The 23,388-nt window shown below is 30.3% G+C and overlaps 8 protein-coding genes across 8 annotated transcripts; 3 read left to right on the forward strand and 5 right to left on the reverse strand.

Annotated features, from left to right (window-relative positions):
• Positions 1-340: 340 nt before the first annotated feature.
• On the reverse strand, positions 341-745 carry GO595_002231 (uncharacterized protein; the record flags this gene model as incomplete). The annotated part of the gene is made up of 1 exon (XM_067915118.1): positions 341-745. The coding sequence occupies one exon, from the start codon at positions 743-745 to the stop codon at positions 341-343; it is 405 nt and encodes a 134-aa protein (XP_067777917.1).
• A 10,382-nt stretch (positions 746-11,127) lies between these two features.
• On the forward strand, positions 11,128-13,323 carry GO595_002232 (Sec23/Sec24 trunk domain containing protein; the record flags this gene model as incomplete). Its single annotated transcript, XM_067915119.1, has 1 exon — positions 11,128-13,323. The coding sequence occupies one exon, from the start codon at positions 11,128-11,130 to the stop codon at positions 13,321-13,323; it is 2,196 nt and encodes a 731-aa protein (XP_067777918.1).
• Positions 13,324-13,794: 471 nt separating this feature from the next.
• On the reverse strand, positions 13,795-14,826 carry GO595_002233 (uncharacterized protein; the record flags this gene model as incomplete). Its single annotated transcript, XM_067915120.1, has 1 exon — positions 13,795-14,826. One exon carries the CDS (start codon positions 14,824-14,826, stop codon positions 13,795-13,797), a length of 1,032 nt encoding a protein of 343 aa, XP_067777919.1.
• Positions 14,827-15,841: 1,015 nt separating this feature from the next.
• On the forward strand, positions 15,842-17,044 carry GO595_002234 (uncharacterized protein; the record flags this gene model as incomplete). Its single annotated transcript, XM_067915121.1, has 1 exon — positions 15,842-17,044. One exon carries the CDS (start codon positions 15,842-15,844, stop codon positions 17,042-17,044), a length of 1,203 nt encoding a protein of 400 aa, XP_067777920.1.
• A 6-nt stretch (positions 17,045-17,050) lies between these two features.
• On the reverse strand, positions 17,051-18,175 carry GO595_002235 (uncharacterized protein; the record flags this gene model as incomplete). The annotated part of the gene is made up of 1 exon (XM_067915122.1): positions 17,051-18,175. The coding sequence occupies one exon, from the start codon at positions 18,173-18,175 to the stop codon at positions 17,051-17,053; it is 1,125 nt and encodes a 374-aa protein (XP_067777921.1).
• Positions 18,176-18,323: 148 nt separating this feature from the next.
• Positions 18,324-18,932, reverse strand: GO595_002236 (small GTP-binding protein; the record flags this gene model as incomplete). Its single annotated transcript, XM_067915123.1, has 1 exon — positions 18,324-18,932. The coding sequence occupies one exon, from the start codon at positions 18,930-18,932 to the stop codon at positions 18,324-18,326; it is 609 nt and encodes a 202-aa protein (XP_067777922.1).
• A 2,216-nt stretch (positions 18,933-21,148) lies between these two features.
• GO595_002237 (actin) lies at positions 21,149-21,430 on the reverse strand (the record flags this gene model as incomplete). The annotated part of the gene is made up of 1 exon (XM_067915125.1): positions 21,149-21,430. The coding sequence occupies one exon, from the start codon at positions 21,428-21,430 to the stop codon at positions 21,149-21,151; it is 282 nt and encodes a 93-aa protein (XP_067777923.1).
• A 406-nt stretch (positions 21,431-21,836) lies between these two features.
• Positions 21,837-22,988, forward strand: GO595_002238 (peptide-N(4)-(N-acetyl-beta-glucosaminyl)asparagine amidase; the record flags this gene model as incomplete). Its single annotated transcript, XM_067915126.1, has 1 exon — positions 21,837-22,988. One exon carries the CDS (start codon positions 21,837-21,839, stop codon positions 22,986-22,988), a length of 1,152 nt encoding a protein of 383 aa, XP_067777924.1.
• Between the last annotated feature and the right edge of the window lie 400 nt (positions 22,989-23,388).

Genomic DNA, 23,388 nt, shown 5'->3' on the forward strand with positions numbered 1-23,388 from the left:
AATATTTTCAAAATATTTAAATTATATGACTAAATTTATTTATTAATAAATATTTACGAGTATATTTTTTTTTATATATAAATGATCCATTAAAATTTTTGATTTTTTACATTTTAATTCGTTTTCTGTATGCTCTTGTACTTATACATATCAAACATTTAAAAAAAATCAATTCCTGATCAAGTTTGACTCAGGAAATATTTCCAAATAACATATAATAGAGGAAAACTTAAATGTTAATATATAAATGAAAAAACAAAAAGTTATGCAAAGAAAAAATACATGAACTTAATTAAAGAGCATATGTTAAAAGTAAGGAGTATTTTTAGTCAGATGATTTTTAAGGAATTTGATCTTTAATTGCTTCGATTTGTTTGGCCATTTCAGGTATAATTTTAGCTGATACATTTGGAAGTTCGTAAGTAATCAAAGCGAAAAGTGGTTGTTTTCCATCTCTATTCGTTCTATATAAGCAGAATCCGTCAGTTCGGTTAGTATTTGGATCAGCTCTTCCGTACATTATTCCATCATAAAATCGATGAACATGATAGTGGACATCATTGAAAGTGATTCCTGCCTTTATTGTATCATCATAATCTTTGAAAGAGTCAAGATAAGATTGAATTTGTTCTGAAGTTATACCTTCAACCGATGAATAAAGGATATTTTTATCCTCTGTAAAAAAGAGAGAGTTTGACCATTGCGGATTGCTTTGGGCGAGTTGAGTGCAATTTTCGTTCGACATGCAGAACAGTATGTCACTTTTGTAAATGGGCCAAACATTTTCCACATGGATAACAAGATATTTAAAACAACATGTATATAATAGTTTTTATTCTTTGTGCACCCTTCTTGCAAGGATAGTATATATAGGATTATCAAATTCCTCCTAAACGAATTACAGGGTTTTGTAGCACTCCATTCTCCAACATTTTCACATAACAATTCACATGCAAATCTCCATTGTTGAAGTTAGCAATGAAGTAAAATAAACAAATGACTTTTTTCAGGATAAAAGCATAATGTACATTTAATTTGGGTTTTAAATTATTAGCATTTTCCATATCGATACTTTCGTATAACTATTTAAAATGGAACACTATAAAAATTTTCTTTGTATGAAAACCCATAACAATAGACACTTTTTTGTTCACAACCAAAAAGTTCCTCTCAGAATAAACCGTCACATTTCTTCAACCCTTATCCCGAAAATATGACATTTTATTCCATGAAAATTTGAATGTATCAGTAATATCGTGAAATGGGTACCCAACGATAGAATTGAAAAAGTTGATAAACAACAACCCATTCCGGGGTACCCCATATATCAAAAAGTTTGTGGCGGTTAACTGGCACCATTTCCACATGCTCCAGTTATTGAGTAGTTTATTCGTTCAAAATGAATCAAAAGCAAACTGCAACAACAAACCAGAAATCTCAAAACGAATGGGAAACATTTACAACGCTCAAGAACATAATCTTTGGTTTGAATATAGATAATTTTCCTCAATCATCAAATATTATTCTCAGCAAATTTTGTAAAGAATATCCAATATCTTATGATATCATTATATGCCAAATGATATATATCTCTTTTCTGATTAATAGTAATAATTTTGATATATATTTGAGATTATTACAAGAAATTGAAAAATATGAAGAAAATAATAATATCAACTCAAAAATAATAAATTTATTTTCTCAATTTCTTCTTCAAGAAAACACTCAAGAATCATTTTATTTACTTAATTATATGATTAAGTATAATTTAATTGAATCAAAAATCATCCAAAATAAATGTGAACCATTTTTTGTTCATATTAATCAAGATCAATTAGTTAGATATAAATATTTTTTTAATCAAGAAAATATTTCTTATGAAGAACTTTCGAAGAATGATTTTGCACTTCATAAGCAATTAATTAAAGAAGGAGTTAATCCAAATGAAATTGCAAAAATAATTCGAAATGATGAAATAGAAAAACTACAAGAAATATCATCACAAAATGAATTCGATTATAATCAAATTATTCCAAAATCAATTTATGAAAGATGTTCATTTATTAACAATTGGAATGTTACATTAATTGATTATGCAGCATTTTTTGGATCAGTTAAATGTTTTAAATATTTACTTATGAATGATTCTAAAATAGATAACACAGGTAAATATGCAGTTGCAGGTGGAAATGAAGAAATTATTCATTTATGTGAACAAAATCATTCATCATTTAAAGATGCATATAAAACAGCAATTGAATTTCATCGAAATGATATTTTTTATTATCTTTATGAAAATAAAATTGAAGATAATAATAATTTAAAAGAATTAGGAAAAATATGTGTTTCATATTTTAATTATGAAATTTTTACATATTTAGAAAAAGGAGGAATGAAAATTAATGAAAATTAATGAAAATATCATTAATGAAGCAGCAAAAATTGGAAATATTTTTCTTGTAAAATTTTTCCTTAAAAATAATCAACTTCCAGAAGATATTTTAGTTTTTGCTTCATTTTCAGGAAATATTGAACTTGTTACATACATTTTAAAGCAAAGAGGAATTGATATTAATGCTAAAGATATTTATTTGTTTTATTTAAAATTTATTTTGATATTTTGATATTTCAAAATAATATTTGGAAATTATTTAAATTATTTAGAACAGCACTTATTTTAGCATCTAAATATGACAAAATAGAAATCGTTAAATTACTTCTTGAACAAGAAGGAATTGATATTAATGCTAAAGATATTTATTTGTTTTAATTAAAATTTATTTTGATAATTCGATATTTCAAAATAATATTTGGAAATTATTTAAATTATTTCAAACAGCACTTATTTTAGCATCTAAATATGACAAAATAGAAATCGTTAAATTACTTCTTGAACAAGAAGGAATTGATATTAATGCTAAAGATATTTATTTGTTTTAATTAAAATTTATTTTGATAATTCGATATTTCAAAATAATATTTGGAAATTATTTAAATTATTTCAAACAGCACTTATTTTAGCATCTAAATATGACAAAATAGAAATCGTTAAATTACTTCTTGAACAAGAAGGAATTGATATTAATGCTAAAGATATTTATTTGTTTTATTTAAAATTTATTTTGATAATTCGATATTTCAAAATAATATTTGGAAATTATTTAAATTATTTAGAACAGCACTTATTTTAGCATCTAAATATGACAAAATAGAAATCGTTAAATTACTTCTTGAACAAGAAGGAATTGATATTAATGCTAAAGATATTTATTTGTTTTAATTAAAATTTATATTGATAATTTGATATTTCAAAATAATATTTGGAAATTATTTAAATTATTTAGAACAGCACTTATTTTAGCATCTAAATATGACAAAATAGAAATCGTTAAATTACTTCTTGAACAAGAAGGAATTGATATTAATGCTAAAGATATTTATTTGTTTTAATTAAAATTTATTTTAATAATTTGATATTTCAAAATAATATTTGGAAATTATTTAAATTATTTCAAACAGTACTTATTTTAGCATCTAAATATGACAAAATAGAAATCGTTAAATTACTTCTTGAACAAGAAGGAATTGATATTAATGCTAAAGATATTTATTTGTTTTAATTAAAATTTATTTTAATAATTTGATATTTCAAAATAATATTTGGAAATTATTTAAATTATTTAGAACAGCACTTATTTTAGCATCTAAATATGACAAAATAGAAATCGTTAAATTACTTCTTGAACAAGAAGGAATTGATATTAATGCTAAAGATATTTATTTGTTTTAATTAAAATTTATTTTAATAATTTGATATTTCAAAATAATATTTGGAAATTATTTAAATTATTTCAAACAGCACTTATCATAGCATCTGTAAAAGGTCATACAGAAATCGTTAAATTACTTCTTGAACAAGAAGGAATTGATATTAATGCTAAAGATATTTATTTGTTTTAATTAAAATTTATTTTGATAATTCGATATTTCAAAATAATATTTGGAAATTATTTAAATTATTTAGAACAGCACTTATTTTAGCATCTAAATATGACAAAATAGAAATCGTTAAATTACTTCTTGAACAAGAAGGAATTGATATTAATGCTAAAGATATTTATTTGTTTTAATTAAAATTTATTTTAATAATTTGATATTTCAAAATAATATTTGGAAATTATTTAAATTATTTCAAACAGTACTTATTTTGAGCATCTAAATATGACAAAATAGAAATCGTTAAATTACTTCTTGAACAAGAAGGAATTGATATTAATGCTAAAGATATTTATTTGTTTTAATTAAAATTTATTTTAATAATTTGATATTTCAAAATAATATTTGGAAATTATTTATATTATTTTGGACAGCACTTATTTGGGCATTTTATGAAGGTTATACAGAAATCGTTAAATTGCTTCTTGAACAAGAAGGAATTGATATTAATGCTAAAGATATTTATTTGTTTTAATTAAAATTTATTTTGATAATTCGATATTTCAAAATAATATTTGGAAATTATTTATATTATTTTGGACAGCACTTATTTGGGCATTTTATGAAGGTTATACAGAAATCGTTAAATTACTTCTTGAACAAGAAGGAATTGATATTAATGCTAAAGATATTTATTTGTTTTAATTAAAATTTATTTTAATAATTTGATATTTCAAAATAATATTTGGAAATTATTTAAATTATTTCAAACAGCACTTATTTTAGCATCTGAAAAAGGTCATACAGAAATAGTTAAATTGCTTCTTGAACAAGAAGGAATTGATATTAATGCTAAAAATATTTATTTGTTTTAATTAAAATTTGTTTTAATAATTTGATATTTCAAAATAATATTTGGAAATTATTTAAATTATTTAGAACAGCACTTATGCGGACATTCCCATCCGGTACCGGACACGAAAATCTGTCCATCGTTCAGAAATTTCTGTCAAAAAAATAACCGTCATATATGAATAACCGGCTTGCAAGCCGAAAAAAATGTCCATCGGCCGGAAATTTCTATCAAATTATTAACGGTCACCAATCACACAATTAAACAGAAGATAAAAATATTATAAACATTTTTTTCAACAATACTTGTATCTACTGGTTTAGATGTGGTTAATTGGTACATCCAGTCTTTGCTTAGATGACCGTTTGTGTATTGTATCGTACACGAATTTGAATGGAAAGTGACTAAATTCAAATAAAAATTTTAAAAAAATTATTATATCTTCATAAAAATTTGTCTATTGTTCTTATATGTTAAAATCTGATATGTATTAGATACATTACGAATAATTTCAAAATTAAAAAATAATCTATAAGAGGATAAGTTGGTTGACAGTGTCTCATTTAAATTTAATTTACAGAGAACGGAATGAACCGGTAGTCATTGAATTGGCCGTATAGTGATTTGAATACATCACAATTTTTTTTGAATTACTATTTGGTCATATGAAATTATATAAACTATTCAAATTTATTATCACTTCACCTTTATTGATGTAAACCATAGAAAAAAATGCTATTCAAAATCGAATGATAAAAATAAAAACAAGTATATCTCGTCAAATATTTAGAATTTACTGACTAAAATATCAAAGATATTGAATACCATAAGAGTAAATTATAAGAATAAATTATAAACATATTTTGACTGATTTTACTTCCTTCTTACAAAATGAGATTATTAGCTTATATTTTATCATTTTTTAAACCAACAAAATTGTCCAACTGAATAAAATAGATTCAACAGACTCAACATTGTTTATGTAAAATGTTTCATTCATTTTTAACATATATAACAATAGAATATTTTATGCTAATTGTTTATTTGACGATATTTTTCGTCCAAGTAAATTCTTTTGATTCCATTAATATTTTTTATGATCAGATCTGGAACAGGTGTCAAAATTTACCCCATTTTTTCAGTATATGCATACAAAAATTTGATATCACTCTTCATTTTTTCTAGAAAATAAACTGGTTCAATGGTCGTCAAATTACTATTATTTTCTACTTCATAAACAAATTTCAAGTTTTCCAGGCTTCCATTCAAATGGTGATTATTTACCAAATTTCCATTTTGAATTTTGTCATATAATTCAGGAAATTTGGTTCTTAGAGAAGTGTCCATTGCATATTGACTAGATAAAGGAATTTTTGGATTTAATGAATATAATCCTGAGGCTCTAAACCCGCTTTGAATATTATCAATTGAAGCAGTATCTGATTATGCAGATACCAGACATTTTATCATCATAATTCTATAGCTTTGAGATTCCTCTGAGTTCTATCAGTACCACCAAATAAACTTAGCTCATATTGCAATAACTTTTACTTATATATTGTCTTCAATGGTGAAGCTATAGCAACATCAAAAGGCTGTAATAAATGAGAAGTATGCCCAGGAAATACTAATATATCAATCCCAAACATCTCAAATGATCTTGCAACATTATAATTGGCCCTACTTTTATGTCCATCAACCAGCAAAAGAATCCTCTGTTTTCTCGATTCTGGTTTGAGCTGAAGTCTATAAATTTGAATTTCAGCTAAGAATGTATATGCCCAGTAAGTAAATAGTTTTTTGTTGGACCAACCTGTTGGTGATGTTGCAAAATGCCCAAGTTCTTTGACTTCTTCAAGCCCACTCAATGTTTTTTTATCCCTTAGGATAAACAATGGTTTCATAACATATCCACTTGCAGATACCGTTATACAAGCAGTGATGTGTGGAAATACTAAAGATGATTCTGTAAGTGGGATTTTGCCTTGAGTTACCAATATATTAAATTTCTTTTTTGATGAAACCATAGTTTCATTCATGTTAAAAATTAATGCAGGATTCCTCTTAAGTAGGTGAGAATGCTTGGAAAAAAAGTCTTCTATTGCAACTTTATCACAAGCAATTCTTCTTAATGTTTCCGATTCAGCAGCAGGAACCACACTTAGATTATTTGTATTAGCCATTTTTCGAAGCCAAGTCAATTTCTCTCATTCTCGTCAATATTTTTTTGCAGTTGCATATTTCCAATAGTTTTCTGGCTTTTTCAGCTCTCTCTTTTATGAGAGTTGTTGATATTTTCATTGCATCACATGTTGACAAACAATTTATATCATTTTCTCTTTCATGAACTATATCTATGAACTTCTTCATATCCAAATCAGAAAGGATTGGCTCCCTACCTCCTTTTAAGTTTTTGTCCCAATATTTCCCACAAGCTGTTCTTAATAATATTCGTCCAACAACTTTATCACCACATAATTTATGCTTCTCTCTTATTTGTGCGAAGGTCTTTCCAGTAAGTTTTTCCATGTAAATCATTACCTGTTTCGTAGAAAGAGTAGATTCGTTAGTCGATGCATTTATCAACTCCTGTATCAAAACGGTTGCACACTGAGGATTACTTATTATAAAGCTATTCAGCAGGGCAAACATTTTCGTTCTCTTCTCTTGCCTTTTTTCTGTCTACTTATTAGAAGAAACATTATTAGAAACAGGATTTGGATTCACAAATTGAGCAAGATTTGGATGTTGAGAAAGGATGCATTTATTAATATCTGGAATAAAACTTCTATCATCATTATGTGTGCTAAGAGGAGCTTGTACTGTGATATTTTGAGGTTGCGAACTTGAAAAATAATTTTGATCATTTCCAGATCTTTTCCCAAGATCTGGAATAAAACTTGTGTTATTGTTATGTGTGCTAAGAGGAGCTTGCAGAGCAAAATTTTTTGAAACCCTGACATTGTAAGAAAGATGACATTTCATTCTTAAAAATAATTCTATTGAACTGTTATCAATTCTATCAAAAAATCGAATGTAAAATATACAAAACATAACGTTTTCACTCAATTGGCCGTATAGTGAAATTGAATGTATCAATTCACATTTTCTTCTCAATTATTGTATCGTTTCTATCGGAAACCCACTTTTTCTACATAACTGTTCACATGATGATATGAATTATATGTGCTATCACAAATCCACTATACGGCCATTCAATCCACTATACGGCCATTCCGCTTTCTGTATTACGATAAGCGTAGCTTTTTCAATATATGACGATCAAAACTTGTTTTATTTCGGTTGTTTCCAAAAATCCGTAAGACCAAATAGCGATTCAAAAGTCATTTAGATGGAATACGAAGTATATGACCCATCGAAATCCAAAGAATGGAACATTTTAAACCTTAAAAACAAAGGAAACACAATCAAATTTATTTCACATGTTTGTCATTGTAGTAATGAAAGAATTTATAAAACTTTAAATTACTATAAACAAAATAAAGAATGTCCTTCTCCAGCACAAAGAGGAAGGCCAACAAAGCTTACAGATTCAATGATGCAACAAGTTGATGCTTTTACGTCTGCTGATCCGACAATTAGTGAGGGATCATTATCATTGATTTTACCTTTATCTCCAACTTCAATAAATAGAGCAAGGCACAAACTTAAGTATAACTGGAAACCTTGTAAAGTGTGTCAAAATTTAAGTGAACAACAGATATCAAAACGCATAAATTTTTTTAACAGATATACTAAATGACCTAAATTTTCAATACGACAAAATCATTTTTTCCGACGAATCGCGGTTTTGTTTAAGGTCAGACGGGAAATGGGTTTGGCGGAAAAACGGCGAAACCTCAGATCAGATTATAGCATTAAAAGAATAATTTCCAAAAGGAGTTATGGTATTTGCAGCTATTGGGGTCGATTATAAAAGCGATTTAATTTTTATTAATGGAACCGAGAATTCAAAAAAGTATGTTGAAATTTCAAAAACTCATTCAGTATTTCCCACACTTGATCACATTTCTGGCCAACGTCAATGGATATGGCAACAAGATGGAGCACCATCTCATACCTCTTATTATACGAAAGATTTTCTCAATGCGATGTGCGTTTGGTTAAATAATTGGCCACCAAATAGTTGTGATCTCTCCCCAATAGAAAACCTGTGGGGTATATTAAAACATTTTGTTAATGCACACGACCCAAAAAATATAGATGAAAATACCAAATTTATTTGAGTGCAGATAACCCTTGGACGTTTTTTGAAGACCATATGAAAATGATATATCATTCACAATTTGGAGACGATTTTATCAAAATATCAAAATTTTTCGTCAATCGGACGCCCCCAGAGATTGAAAGTCGTTACAAGTTCCTGATACAACACTCGATGCAGAATATTAGCCCACTAATACAGCACCCAAACATTTTGCATCAAATTTTGTAATTCAATATATTATTTCTACTTTTTGATTATTGTACGTTAACCAAAAATCCGTAAGAATAAACCATTGAATTTCTTTCAAAAGTAAAGAAAAGTCACGGATTTTTGAAGATGAGTTAACTCTGTTAAGGGCCCCAGCTCAAAAAACGACTTTTCGTATGATTTACTAAAATGATTTTGTGAGTACGTCTGGCTATTTATACCACTTTTTTGAATGAGTATTCAATGTGTGACGGTTGTAAAATAGACCCTAAATATATTTTCAAGATATGCTACATTATTAAAGCAGACATAATTGTACCAACAAATTCACAAAAATTTATGTAAAAACATCGAATATTAATAACGAATCAACACATATGACTATTATTTTTGTACATGGAAATCAAATTCATAAATATTATTTTTAATGATGAAAATTTAAATTTTTTTTTTACTTGGTGATGTCAGTATGAACGTTCTCGTAAAAACGTTGAGGTTCTCGTTTTATTGTAAAATTCTTGTACGTTAAGGGGTTATTATTAATTTTCTGAAGTTTACTGCGCGGGAATTTTTTTTCGAGTCTCGAAAGTGTCTATCTAATTATACATAGTGTATTAAATAAAATGAAAAATTTTCCCCATATCCTCACATTAAGAACTATTATATGGTATATATGAAATTTATCATTATATTATACAGCACAAAAAAAGCGAATATTTTATTTATTTTACACCATAATCACTAAAATCGTCTAATAAAAAAAATTTACCTATAGTTATAAAACTAATGAACATCGTATCAAATTAAAGAATAAATATGAATTTTATTGATTTTATAATATAAATACATTTTTTTAAATGTGTATCGAAATAATCGAAAAATTAGAGAATACTAAATAAAAATCATAGATACTTCAAAATCTCTAATGGGATTTAACCAACATTAAATATTCTTAAAAAATCGATGTCATTACGTTTAAATATCATATATGAATTAATGTGGAAATTGTGGTATTTTTTCTTATTTTTCCTTGGTGGTTAATAAAATTTATTTTTGTCTTTTTATGTTTTCATAGCGAAATATTAATTTTTTTCAGTCGAAACCGATCAAGCTGTTCTACGTTGAAACTCATGAAAAAACAGTGGTTTCAGTAGTGATTTTCGAAACTAATGGAATAAGCATTTTTTTGTTCAGCTCTGGGGTTCAATTATGACTCATTTTTGAATGATTCTGCATCCGACACATGTATCAGATAGAATGACGCTTTCTAAACCTTCAGACATTTTTTGGTTCAGCTTTGTCATCACTGAAAATCATGAATGCGCTCATAAATGAAACCATAAATGCTTGATGACTTGATGTAAAATAATATGGCGCACAACAAAACAAACATAAATATTTGATGACTTGATGGAATGTAGAGAGTAATATTAATGAGTATCATTTGGTAGCGACGTAGGAGCGGACCAAAACACACGTTCGGGAACATCTATGATCACCTTAGCCGAGGCGACAGCATGCTGTCTATTAAGTAAGTGGCATGTTGTTTGGAAATTATTTCTTTATTTCAAAATGAAATGTTAATTATTATATTGACCATTTTATTTTATGCCTTAGACTTTTGCTAATTTTTCGGATTGCTCAATATACTGTTCTTATCCATAATGAATTTTTATTTATTGTAAACCGCACAATTTTGAATCAACTAATAACCGTTATGAAACATAATTTTCTATATCACGATAGTATTTTTCCGATCGGAAATCGATCAATTGAATTTGCCTATCGGACAAATGTAATATGTAAGTAAAAGTGACCCACATCGTAAACCTGCCGAACAGAAGAAGAAATGATTTAAATACTTTACAATATATTTGCAATGGACTTCAATCAAGTTGAAGATATGAACGGAATACGTTTCTCATGGAACGTACTTCCAACAAATCGTCAAGATGCTAATGCATGTAGCGTCCCTTTTGGATGCGTTTATACTCCATTAAAACAAATAATGGAACATCAACCCTGTCAGTATGAACCTGTCATTTGTCAACACTGTCGTGCTGTGCTTAATCCATACTCAAGCATCAATTTTAATTCAAAAACATGGAGCTGTCCCATTTGCAATTCAATATCTCCTTTACCTCAATCATATCATGAAATGACAGAAACGCAACTAGCAGCTGAGCTCCTTCCTGAGTATTCTACCATTGAATATATTCTTAACTCACCGCCCACATATCCACCAATATTTATTTTTGTTGTTGATACTTGTGTCCTAGCATCCCAACTTCCACATCTTAAAACACTCCTTTTACAATCCATTTCTCTTCTTCCTCCAACATCACTGGTAGGTTTCATTTCGTATGGAAATCTTGTGTACATCCATGAACTTTGTTTTATAGAATGTCCACGTTCGTATGTATTCAATGGCCAAAAGCTTTATACCCCACTTCAGCTTCAAGAATATCTTTCCATTCATTCAAATACAAAAGAAATCGATAATCCATTTGTAATACCAATGGCAGATGCCGAGCAAATGCTTACATCCATCATTGACAACCTAGAAATTGATCCATTCCCAGTACCAAAAGGCCAGCGCTCTTCACGTTGCACTGGGGCTGCTTTGGACATCACCATTTCACTGCTTGAGGCACTTTTTCCTCATTCTAATACACAAATCATGTTATTCACTTCTGGCCCGATTACTAAAGGTCCTGGGACGATGGCGTCCTTAAAGGTGACTGATATTGTTCGTCAACACAAAGATATCGAAGGAGGAAACGCACCTTTCTATAACGAATCGCGTAAATTCTTTAATGAAATGGCTAAACGTGCGACAAGGAATAACGTCGTCATAAATTACATATCAGCTTCTTTCGAGGAAACTGGTTTATTAGAAATTAGTCCAGTCATACATTCTACTGGAGGATTTTTAATATCTGCTGAAACTTATTCCGACGAAAATATCTCGAAATCAATTTCAAAGTTTTTCGAAGGCGGAATTTTGAGAGACGCTGGTGCCGATGGCGTCATAACCGTCCATGTTTCAAAGCAATTGAGAGTGTCAGGCTGTATCGGCCCGTGTGTTTCAATGGAAAAACCGGCGCCGTCAGTTTCAGAGAAGCCGATAGGGATTGGTGGAACTATTCAATGGAAAGTATCTGGTATATTACCATCAACATCATATACATTTTTCTTTGATATCTATGAACCTAAGAACGATCCCATCTTAGCCGAGACTCAAGGATATGTCCAAATTGTTACCCAATATCGACATATTACATCCGGGTTAATGCGATTACGAGTCACTACTTCACCATTAAAGTTCAGTGACTTAACAACTAATCAAAACAGTATTGAAGAAGGCTTTGATCAACAAGCAGCCGCAATCATTTTATCCAAACTATCGATGATCAAAGCGGAAACAACAGATACAACAACAGCGATCCGTTATTTAGACTCAACGTTAATTCGCTTCTCACGGAAATTCGGCACATATACAACGAATCAACCGCAGTCATTTTCATTTAAGCAACAGTTCCGATTCCTTCCACAGTTCTTATTCCATTTACGTCGTTCCCCATTCCTAAGCACATTTAACATGTCGCCGGACCAAACGACGTCATTCCGCGCTTCGTTACTTCGTGAAGAAGTCACAAATTCATTGTTCATGATCCAGCCGACGTTATTGAGGTACAGCTTAAGCGAGGCGCCAAAGCCGGTGATACTCGACATATCATCGCTCAAGCCCGACTGCGTGTTGCTGTTGGACACCTACTTCAGAGTGCTCATTTGGCACGGATCAAACATCGCAGCGTGGAGAGATCAGAGGTATCAGGAGCAGCCAGAGTACGCAAACTTGAAAAGCGCGTTGGAGGAGCCCCTGGAGGAGGCAAAGAGGCTCCTCGAGGAGAGGTTCCCGACGCCGTCCCTCGTCGTGTGCGATGAGGACTCGTCGCAGTCGAGGTACCTGCTGACAAAGTGCAACCCGTCAAACGACCCGTCAATGAACATTTCGTTCTACGATTTGAAGACAGACGAACAATCACTGTCCGGATTTTTGGAGCACTTGAAGAAGTTGGCAGTGGTCGATAAGTGATAATAAACTTCTTTGATTAGATTGAATGTTTGTGATATGAATAATTTATGTTTTCGCGTGGTGACAAACAAAACATATTTTGGTTCGACTGAAGAAATGCAAAAGTAAAGTAAAGATCTGATTATATTAACATGATTAGGAAGTACTTTTTGAGCGAAAAACTGTTACCTCATTCAAAAAAATTTTTATCAAAAGTGGCAAATGTAAATTTCCCCAACGCCACTTTTTGAGAAGCTTTGTCACTTTTTATGATACACACTTTTTTTTGTTGAAACGTAACACAGAAAAAGAATTTTTCAGACTCATTAATTTTCGATTTCCGTTAAAGGATTATGTTAACTAAGACAAAGAAAGTTTTTTTACAATAATTACTGATCTGAATCGAAAATAATTAATGAATAAGTTCTTTTGCTTAAGATGTACAATTTTTTATATACTAAAATAAAAATTATTTCATCGAAATTTACACATTTATTCATCGTCATATTCAGGGTCTTCATACAGTTTTTGTAGTAAACTTTCAGACAGCGCCGCCACATCCTCGTCGTTGCCTTCTGCTCCTCTTTCCAGCCACTCTATGAAGTCATCCTCGCCTTCCATTTCACTCATCACCAGTTGGATCTCATCTTCTGCGCGAGTTTTCAAGAACCGATCGATGACAGCGCACATATCGCTTCTATTTTCTTCTTCGCACAGATATATATAACTCAGTAATACATATATACATCTATCACCATTTAACTCAACATAATAATTCTCAGTTGTGTTAAGCATTAGTTGACACAAGAACTCATACGCAGCTTGTTTCAAGTGATGCTTTGACTCACCATTAAATTTTGCTATTGCGATTCTTTGAAAAGAAGACTCAACACACAAATCAGCAATAGAATTATCTTCAAAAATCATTTGGCTCAACAAATAAAATGATACCTCAACAATACGTTGATCAGAATTTAATAAAGTATTTGATAGATACTCAATGATATTATGCTGTATTAGAAAAGGAATTCCTTCATTAAAATAATAGCAAATGTTATCTGATATTTTGATGATGTTATATATACAATTTGTATCAGTAACATCAAGTGATAAAATTTGTGGATAAAAGTTGTTGTTGACAAAATATAAAAGAAATCGTTGATCTGCTTCAATAAAATCTCGAATAAATCGAAGAAGTTGATGAAGAAGTAATGCATCAGATGTATTGATCTTGGAAAAAAGTATTTGGAACAAGGAAATATAGGCATCAATGAAGTTACTATAGTCAAAGTCTTCAAGTTTATAAAGAAGGGAGTCAGAAAGATGAATAGCTTGAATATGATATAATGACATTGGATCATTAAGAATGGAAAATAGTTGTTGGAAAATGCCGGCTTGAATAAGGGCTTCTCGGTAAATTGGAGAAGAAAGGGAAAGATTGATGAAGATGCCAAATGAATATGATGAAGGAAAGTTTTGAATTGCAATTGCAATAATATTATTGTTAAATATAAGGTCTGTCATTGGTGATTGGAAACTTAAAAGAAGACATATAAGATGTATTGAGTTTGTGTGGATTTCTGGAATAGGTGATTGTGTTAAATGTAATATAAAAAGAACAGCTCCTTCAGGAAGTAAAAAATTACACTCACAAAAAAAATCACAAAGCCATTTCAAAGATTGTATTTGAGCATTAACATCATCTGATTGAAGAAATTTTAAATTTTGTTCAAGTAATGGCAATTTTTTTTGCATTTCAGCACTTGGGCCAATAGATGTATCAAACTTATGGAAATCACTAAAGTCTTGTAGAGCATTTTCTACATCTTTTTTGTAATTTAGCTTCATGTGCCATACTCAAGCAGACTTTGAGAATTATATTTAAACGTACACCCATAGTGAATTGTGATGTGAAAAGGAGTGTTCAACCCAAAAATCAAAAAGAATGAACTCACAGATAGAAATCCTCTATAATAATGCAAATACATTATTTGACGAAACTGATGGAAATGACATTGATACAAAAATTCAAGAGCTTGATCAAACGAAATTTGATATTTCAGAATATGATTTGTACCAAGGAATTCAACCTAATCCTGAAATTTCGCAAGAAAACATTGAAAAGTACCGTAAGCTTGCACAGAAGCTGGGGAAAAAGGAAGATAATAACTAGGTTCATTAATCATTAAACTTTGTTATAATTATAATTACCTAATAAAATATATTTTTTAATACTTTTATATGGATGTTTCTACAAATATTGATATGTGAAAGCTTTCCGCATTAATTTTTTGAACATTAGCTAATCAATATATTTTGTAAATATGTCAAGTAAATCATTGGTTTAAAAAAAAAAATCAATCTTTTTGAAATATTTTCTCATAAACGTAACAAAAATTTAAAAGTTGTAATTAAATCTCTTAAATCAAAGCATTAATGACATATTTTAAGAAGCATATATTTTAATGTTTGAAGAGTTTTTTTGGTAAAAGTTTTCTTTTTTGTCCGTTAAAAATTAAATTTTAAACGTAATCTTTGGATGGAAGCAAATTCCAGCTCTTTCATTTTACCAAATTTAACAGATGAAATTAATAACCTTTCCGAATCTACTTCTGTTCTTTTAAATTCAGAATTTGATCCAACAGAATTTCAAAATGCTGTCAAGAATTACCAACTAGAAGCTCAACAAATTCAAGACACTCTTGTAAAAATATATGAAAACATGAACAAATCAATTCTTAAAACACCACGATCATCCAAAAACTCATCTGAATTATCTGCTACCAGTGGATTGATAAAAGACCTTCGGAAAAAAATAGAAAACTTGTCTAAAGAGAATGAAAGTATTTCCAAGCAAATACAAAGTGTAATGAGCATGAGTGGTGCCCAGTCATTTGCTAGTAAATCTGGAATCAACTTATCTGCTTCAGATCATTCTCCATTAAAACTGGCCAGAAAGAAAAACCTCACAACAATATCAGATGATAAATCCCTTGTTGCAACAAATACTAAACTCAAACATCAATTAATAATTCAAATCAAAGAAAAAAACGAACTCAAAACAAAACTTGACCAACAAATAGAAGAGAACAACAAACTCAAAAAACAGAATCAGGAAATTATTAACAAATTCATGTCATACATGGATTTGCTCCATTCAAAAAACCAATTAGTCACCACCCAAATAGACAATTCAATCACCAAACAGACGCAAAGGATGACAAATCTTCGGTGGAAACTTAACAATGTTTCTTCAAAATCGAAATCTAATATCAAACAAAACACATCCAAATCCATAATATCAAGTGTAGGGAATACACGAACAGAACAAACAAACGATTCTATTTTCGATTCTCCAGTTTTTCTCCCAAATGACAAACTCCAATCTAAAGATATGCAATTATTAATAGCTGGTTGTGAAGAACTTATCGATTCAATAATTTCTGATTCAAACAGTTTCACCAAAAAATCAATTGAGGAACTTGTGTCATCACCAAGCGACTTTACAAAGTATGTTTCTCAAGTCAGACTCGTTCAAGAAAAACGTTTAATTCAGACTAAGAATGAAATTGAGAGGCTTAAGCTGGAGTTATCGTTTGCCAAAGAACGGGGTGCCCGAAACCGTATTTCACCAGAAGTAGAAAATGTTATTAACAATTTATTTACATCAATACAAGGAGTTTCAAACCAACTTCGTGAGGAACATGAAGCCCTCCTTTCGAGGCTTGAACAAAACAAGTAAATATATTTATTCTGATTTTTTTTCAACAAATGCGCATAATAGTTCAATTTGTTTCGAAGTTACAAATAAATGTTCTTTCAGCTCAACGAACGTACCATATTCGTGTGCGATTGGAAAACGTAATTGTTTCCCAATTTCTTCGATTTGTTGAACTGACATATTATTCATTTTAATTGAAGAAATACATAGTTTCTCCAAAAGATATATTACTACATCAGCTTTAGCGTTGTCTTTTTTATCAGAAGAGTCACATAACTTTTTGAGATTTGGTATTGAGGAGATTAGTTCATCTGCTGATGAAATATTTGTCGACAAATAATTTGCAATGACATTGTAACAGATGGAATGAACAATAACAACACCGCTTCCATCGAGAGGTATGTTGGAAATAAATGGGAAAATGAGTTCTGGGTGGTCATATGGAAGTATTTTGCACAAATTTTCTATGACTTTTGTGAGTTCGTCTGGTGGTATTTCGTTTAGATAAGATTTGAGTGAATCAATGACATGTATTATATGTGATGATTCCCGAACTTCATTGCAGAATAAGGAAGAAAGAATAAGAAGAACTATGTCAGAGTGTGCACAGCGAGGATTAGTGAACTCCTCTTGGAATACTTGTGGGTGAAGAAAACTGATAAAATAAACAAGAGTATCGTGACATGTTAAAGCAGATTCAAACAAAAATTCAAGATACAATGGGAGAGATATAGAGTAGTCGGGAAGTCGGGTTCCGTAGCGGTGAGTGATTGGACCTAGAATATGATGCTGTTGAGGACTTAAAAGCATTTCTTGCAGTAACGTAAATAGAACTGTTTCAGAAGCCATAATCTTTCTGGCAGGCAGGGAGTCTAATGCACAAAAAAGCCATTTAGTGAGCCTAGGGAATACGATTGGAACTCTTTCGAATTGGTTAGCAAGCAAGTCAAAAACTTGATGTGGAAATGATGAAAATGGAGGAGTCTTAATTCCTTCCTGAAATTCCTGAAAAAGTTTTTCATCCTCGTGATTTTCTTCTTGTTGGTTGCTTTCTTCTGGTGTGTCAAATTCATTTAGTTCTTGCTCTTTTTGACGAGTCAATACCAGTGAATCTAAACTGAAACTATCTGGGATTGGCTGATCTTCTTCCATCTCAAATTCGGCCGTTTATTTATTTTTCTTCAAATGTTTGTGATCCATTTAAATTCTGGAAATGAAACATATAATTCAAGAAGAATTTGTTGCTAACAATGAATGAAGAAAAATTACTAAAAATGAAAGGAGAAAAAAACATTAATGTTTATTTACAGCACGCACCTGATGGTTCTGTTTTTTGGTTTCCGGTTAAAGTTATTTGAGTAGCACTCGACAATGATTCTGCATTGTTTATTTCCAAAATTAATTTTAAAAATTCGTAAAATGCTTTATCTACATTTTCACCTGTTTTTGCAGAAACTTCAAAGTACAAATTGATCTTGTTTCGTTCTTTCCATTGGTCAATTGCAGATTGTGAAATTGATTTTGATTGAAGATCAGATTTGTTTCCGAGTAAAAGAAATGGATATGCCTTTGTGCAATCAAACGAACACTTTTCAAGTGCCATATCATAATAAGAATCAATATCACTGAATGAAGACGGATTTGTAAGATCAAATACTAGAACAACACCACTTGCCCCACGGACAATTGCTGGTGCTACAGCTTTAAATCTTTCTTCTCCAGCTGTATCCCATAACATCATTGTAACTTCGGTATCATTGATAGTAAGTGTATGGGTAAAAAAACCAGCACCAATCGTAGAGATGGTATCTTCCACAAATGTGCCATTACAGTACTGGTTTATAAGGGATGTTTTTCCAACATTGGATGCGCCCAATAGGACGACTTTCATGTCGGTCTTGTTCGCCATTTGAAAATAAAGTTTTGAATATGTTTTGACAAACAGACACACTCAAATAAACGAACACAATTTTTATGAGTTCACTTTTTAACGATAGGATTGAATGAATGAAAAATCATCGTATTTATATTCAAAAATTGGAAAGTTCAACTTCTTTCGAATGCAAGATTGCAACAAAAATATTTTGGTATATACTAGTTTGAAACAAGATTTTTATTTTTGACCATTTTTCCATGATTTTTGGTTTCACTATAATAGAATCAAAATGCGCATAAACAATAATAAGAAAAAGTATTTTATAACAAATAAACGTAAGCTAAAAACGAAATTTCAAGGAAAATTAAAAATATCGTTATTATTCAGAATTTCAAAGTCTCAAAAATCAATAATTTCTCAAAATCGACAATATAAATTTTGGAACTTTGTTTTCTATCTAATATACTACATTTTATTTATATTACATGCTTAAAATCATCATATAAAAAAAAATTTTTTTTCCTTAATGTGCAATATTTGTTTTATGTATAATTTTTGTTGTGAAAAATGAGGGATTTTAAAGTTTTCAAATTTTATTATATATGAAAAATCACAAAATTCTCCTGGTGAAACAAAATTTTATCGATTACTTGGCCAAATAATTTGTTTCGTATTTGATCGTTTAAACGATTATATCGACAGAGTCAAGGCTTAACGTTCAAAAATGGGTGAAGTTTGAGGGCAACAGGGTATCAATGCTTTCATGCTCTAGAAGTAATATGACGATTTATATGTTTACATAAAAGGATGCCCATATAAGTATTTGGAAATTATTTACATTGCACATTTTTTGATCAAAATTAAAGTTTTCTTGTGATGATATTTCTTGAAGTTTTTCGATTTCATCATTTCGAATTATTTTTACAATTTCATTTGGATTATGTCATTCTCTAATTAATTTCTTATGTAATTCCCAATCATTCTTTGATAGTTCTTCATAATTTACAAAATCATTTTCCCTTAAATAGATTGGTAATTTAGCTTTAAGCATATAATGTACAAAATCAACAATATGGTTGTTTTTTACAATGTTTGGTTCAAGAAAATTATGTTCAATCATAGATTCAAGTAGATAATATGATACATCTGTATGTTTATTTTTAAGAAATCGTACAAATACATCATATATATTGGATTTGATTTTATTACTCTCTTCAAATGTTCTTATTTCTTTTATAATATTCAAAAATAAATCTACGTTATTATTTTTAATTACAAAGGAATAATATATCATTTGAATAATAATTAAGTCATAAGATAAAGGATGGATTTCATCAAATTTGTTGATTATTAAACCTAAAGATCGAGAGAAATTTTCTTCATTCAAACTAAAAATTGATTGATTTATTGATAGAAGTGTTTCCCAGTTGCGATGTTCCTTTGGTTTCATGTGGAAAATTTACAACTTCGGGTTTCAACGCCTTCAAACCGCCTATCGGCAAGCGGTTACAGCCGGTTATGAATTTAATTAACATTGACTGCTGATCGTTATTCATTTCGGATATCATATCAAAAAGCATTTTGATTTGAGGGGAATTGCTGGCATTAAAGACGAAGGAATTTCATTAATTTGAAAGTACATATAAATTTGTTATTTTTGTTTTCTTTTATTACTTAGACGATACATTTCTTTAAAACTTCTTTAACAATGTTTTTTATCAATTATGCCTCTGAGCCCAAAAGGCCCATTACCAATTGACTCCATGACCATTTTTGTGAACTTCTTCAAATCTCCATTCTTAATTTGAGCTCCTTCCCGATCAGTAATTTTAGCTGCTATCTCAATCTTATAAATGAATTCATTTGCTTTGAAATAAATCCATTGCGCTCTTTCATCTTCTGTTCATTATAAACCAAAAACAAACGACTTGCCCGATTTACATACAAAAAATATGTGGCTCTGTGGGCAGAGATCTGCATTGCCAAGATGAAAACCTACATGAAACATTTAAACTCAAAACTCGTGTTAATAGAATCAATAGCGTAATATAATTTTTAAAAATTAATAAAATATTTACATCAATCATTTCAGACATAACACAGTTCAATTACATGGTTAATAATAATTTGATGATAATGTTCTACTTGTAAACACTTTTAGTTGACATCAATGTTAATGAATAAAGATTTCATCATAAAGAATTTGTATTAAAAGAAGCAAAAACAATCAATTTGACAATTCATGTTGTTTAGAAGCACTTGCGGTGGACAATTCCTGGACCAGCTTCGTTGTATTCGTCACGTGTGATAACCATTTGTGGGAATTTAGCGACTGATGCGAGGATGGAGCCACCGATCCAAACTGCGTACTTACGTTCTGGTGGAGCGACGACTTTGATCTTCATTGTTGGTGGTGCGAGGCGGACCATTTCCTTCTCCATACGTTCTGGGAGACCTTTGAACATTGTGGTACCACCAGAGAGAACAATGTTAGCGTAGAGATCCTTACGGACATCGATATCGCATGCCATGATGGAGTTGAAGAGGGTTTGGTCAATACCTTCGAATGGAATATTCCAAGTTTTTTATTGAGTAACCAGTATATATAAAATAAAAATCGTAATAAAATTGACAAGTATAAAAAAATTTATTTTCATTAATCGAAAATTAAATAAACATAAAACTAAAAAATTAATTAAATTAATGATGGTATTTAAAAGAAACAATATTCCATGATAACTTTTTCCAAGTTGTGCAAATCAAATTTGATTTATGATCACTCAAAGAACACCATAATGAACACTTATTTATAGGCTATCTTGTGCTTTTATAAATTTATACAAAATTAATATAACAATTGAAGAAAAAATCAGCAGGAAGTTCAAATTTTGTTTTTTGTTTGGCCAATTTACTTGTGTCAAAACCGTTAATACTGAGATGTCTTCCGACTTACTTATAACATGTGTTTATGGGAAGCAATCATCCACAATCAAAATACCTCAGAATGCAACTCTTATTGACGTTTTTAATATTGTTAAAGAACAATTCCAAATGGCCGGTGATAAATCTCTTTATACTTTATATGCAAATAGCGAATTTCCAATTGATAACCGTTCTGCGTCGTCTTGTTTTGGACCACAAAAACCCAAATTTTTATTTTTAGCAAAATCAGACATGGTCAAACTCAATAATACAATGAATAATATTTTACCATCCATTGTTTATGAGACCACGCGTCTCACTCCAGCTGCCAAAAGTTTTGTTATAGGACTTCAAACTGCCATCAACACATTTGAGAATTATTCAGATGATGAAACTCTTGCCAATATTCTTTCCATTATTCCATTTGAGCTTATTGAAGGCCTTGATGATGAAGCTCGTGTTGTCGCCATCACTCGCTGGTTTAAAGAAGACTTTTTCCATTGGACCAAGAATTGTCGATGTCATTGCTGTGGATCCGATGAAACCAAGCTCCTTAATGCCACACTTCCCACATATGAAGAGTCCAAGTGGGGAGTTAGCAAGACCGAACTTCACAAATGCACAATCTGTGGAGCGATCACTCGCTTCCCACGAATAAACAGTGTCTCCAAGCTCCTCGAGACACGTACAGGACGCTGCGGCGAATATGCTAATGCGTTCACCGCCATTCTTCGGGCGCTGGGCTTCACTGTGCGCTATGTACGGGATTGGACAGACCACGCGTGGACCGAATATTGGTCGGAACAAAAGCAGCGCTTTGTGCACATTGACTCTTGCGAGAACATCATCGACAAGCCAATGACGTACGAAAGCGGATGGGGCAAAAAGCTCAAATGGATAGTGGCTGTCGGAGAACACGAATGCGTCGACGTGACGCGAAGATACACTGCGAACTACGACGAAGTTGTCGAAAGGAGGAAACTGGAAATCAACGAAGGATGGGTACAGAAATACATCGCGTTCAAGAACGAGCAAATGATGAGCAACATAAGCGAGGAAGAGAGAAACGAAATAATCAAAAGACAGCAGCTGGATAACGAATCAATGAAACAAAAAAGAGAACTGTCGAGCGAGGAACAAAGAGGAAGAATTAGTGGAAATGAGTGATTAAATTTGGTGATTGAAATATTTTGTTTTTTCTAACGCAATGTGCTCACTTTTGTTTGGGCATAATGTTACTTACGAATGTGTTAATTTAAAAGTATGTTATCGATGAAATATTTTTTCAGATTTGTCGTTTAATTCTGTTTGAAAAGATTCAAATAGGTATTGGTAATTTTAAACACGAAAGCCTAATGTAGGCATTTATGTTTTCAAATGAGTTGTAAATGCTTCAGCTATTAAATTTATTTACAATAATTTCGATAACCATTGTGAACAAACGGTGCTTACAAAATAGATAATATCTTTATAATTGTATTTGATATCAAAGAGAAAAAAAAAATATTTAAGTCAAACATAATATGTTTTCTAATTTCCTTAAAGATCCTTCTATTGAAATATATAT

This window comes from Histomonas meleagridis (genome assembly GCF_020186115.1).
Source record: "Histomonas meleagridis strain 2922-C6/04-10x chromosome Unknown contig_16, whole genome shotgun sequence".
Taxonomy (NCBI): Eukaryota; Parabasalia; order Tritrichomonadida; family Dientamoebidae; genus Histomonas; species Histomonas meleagridis.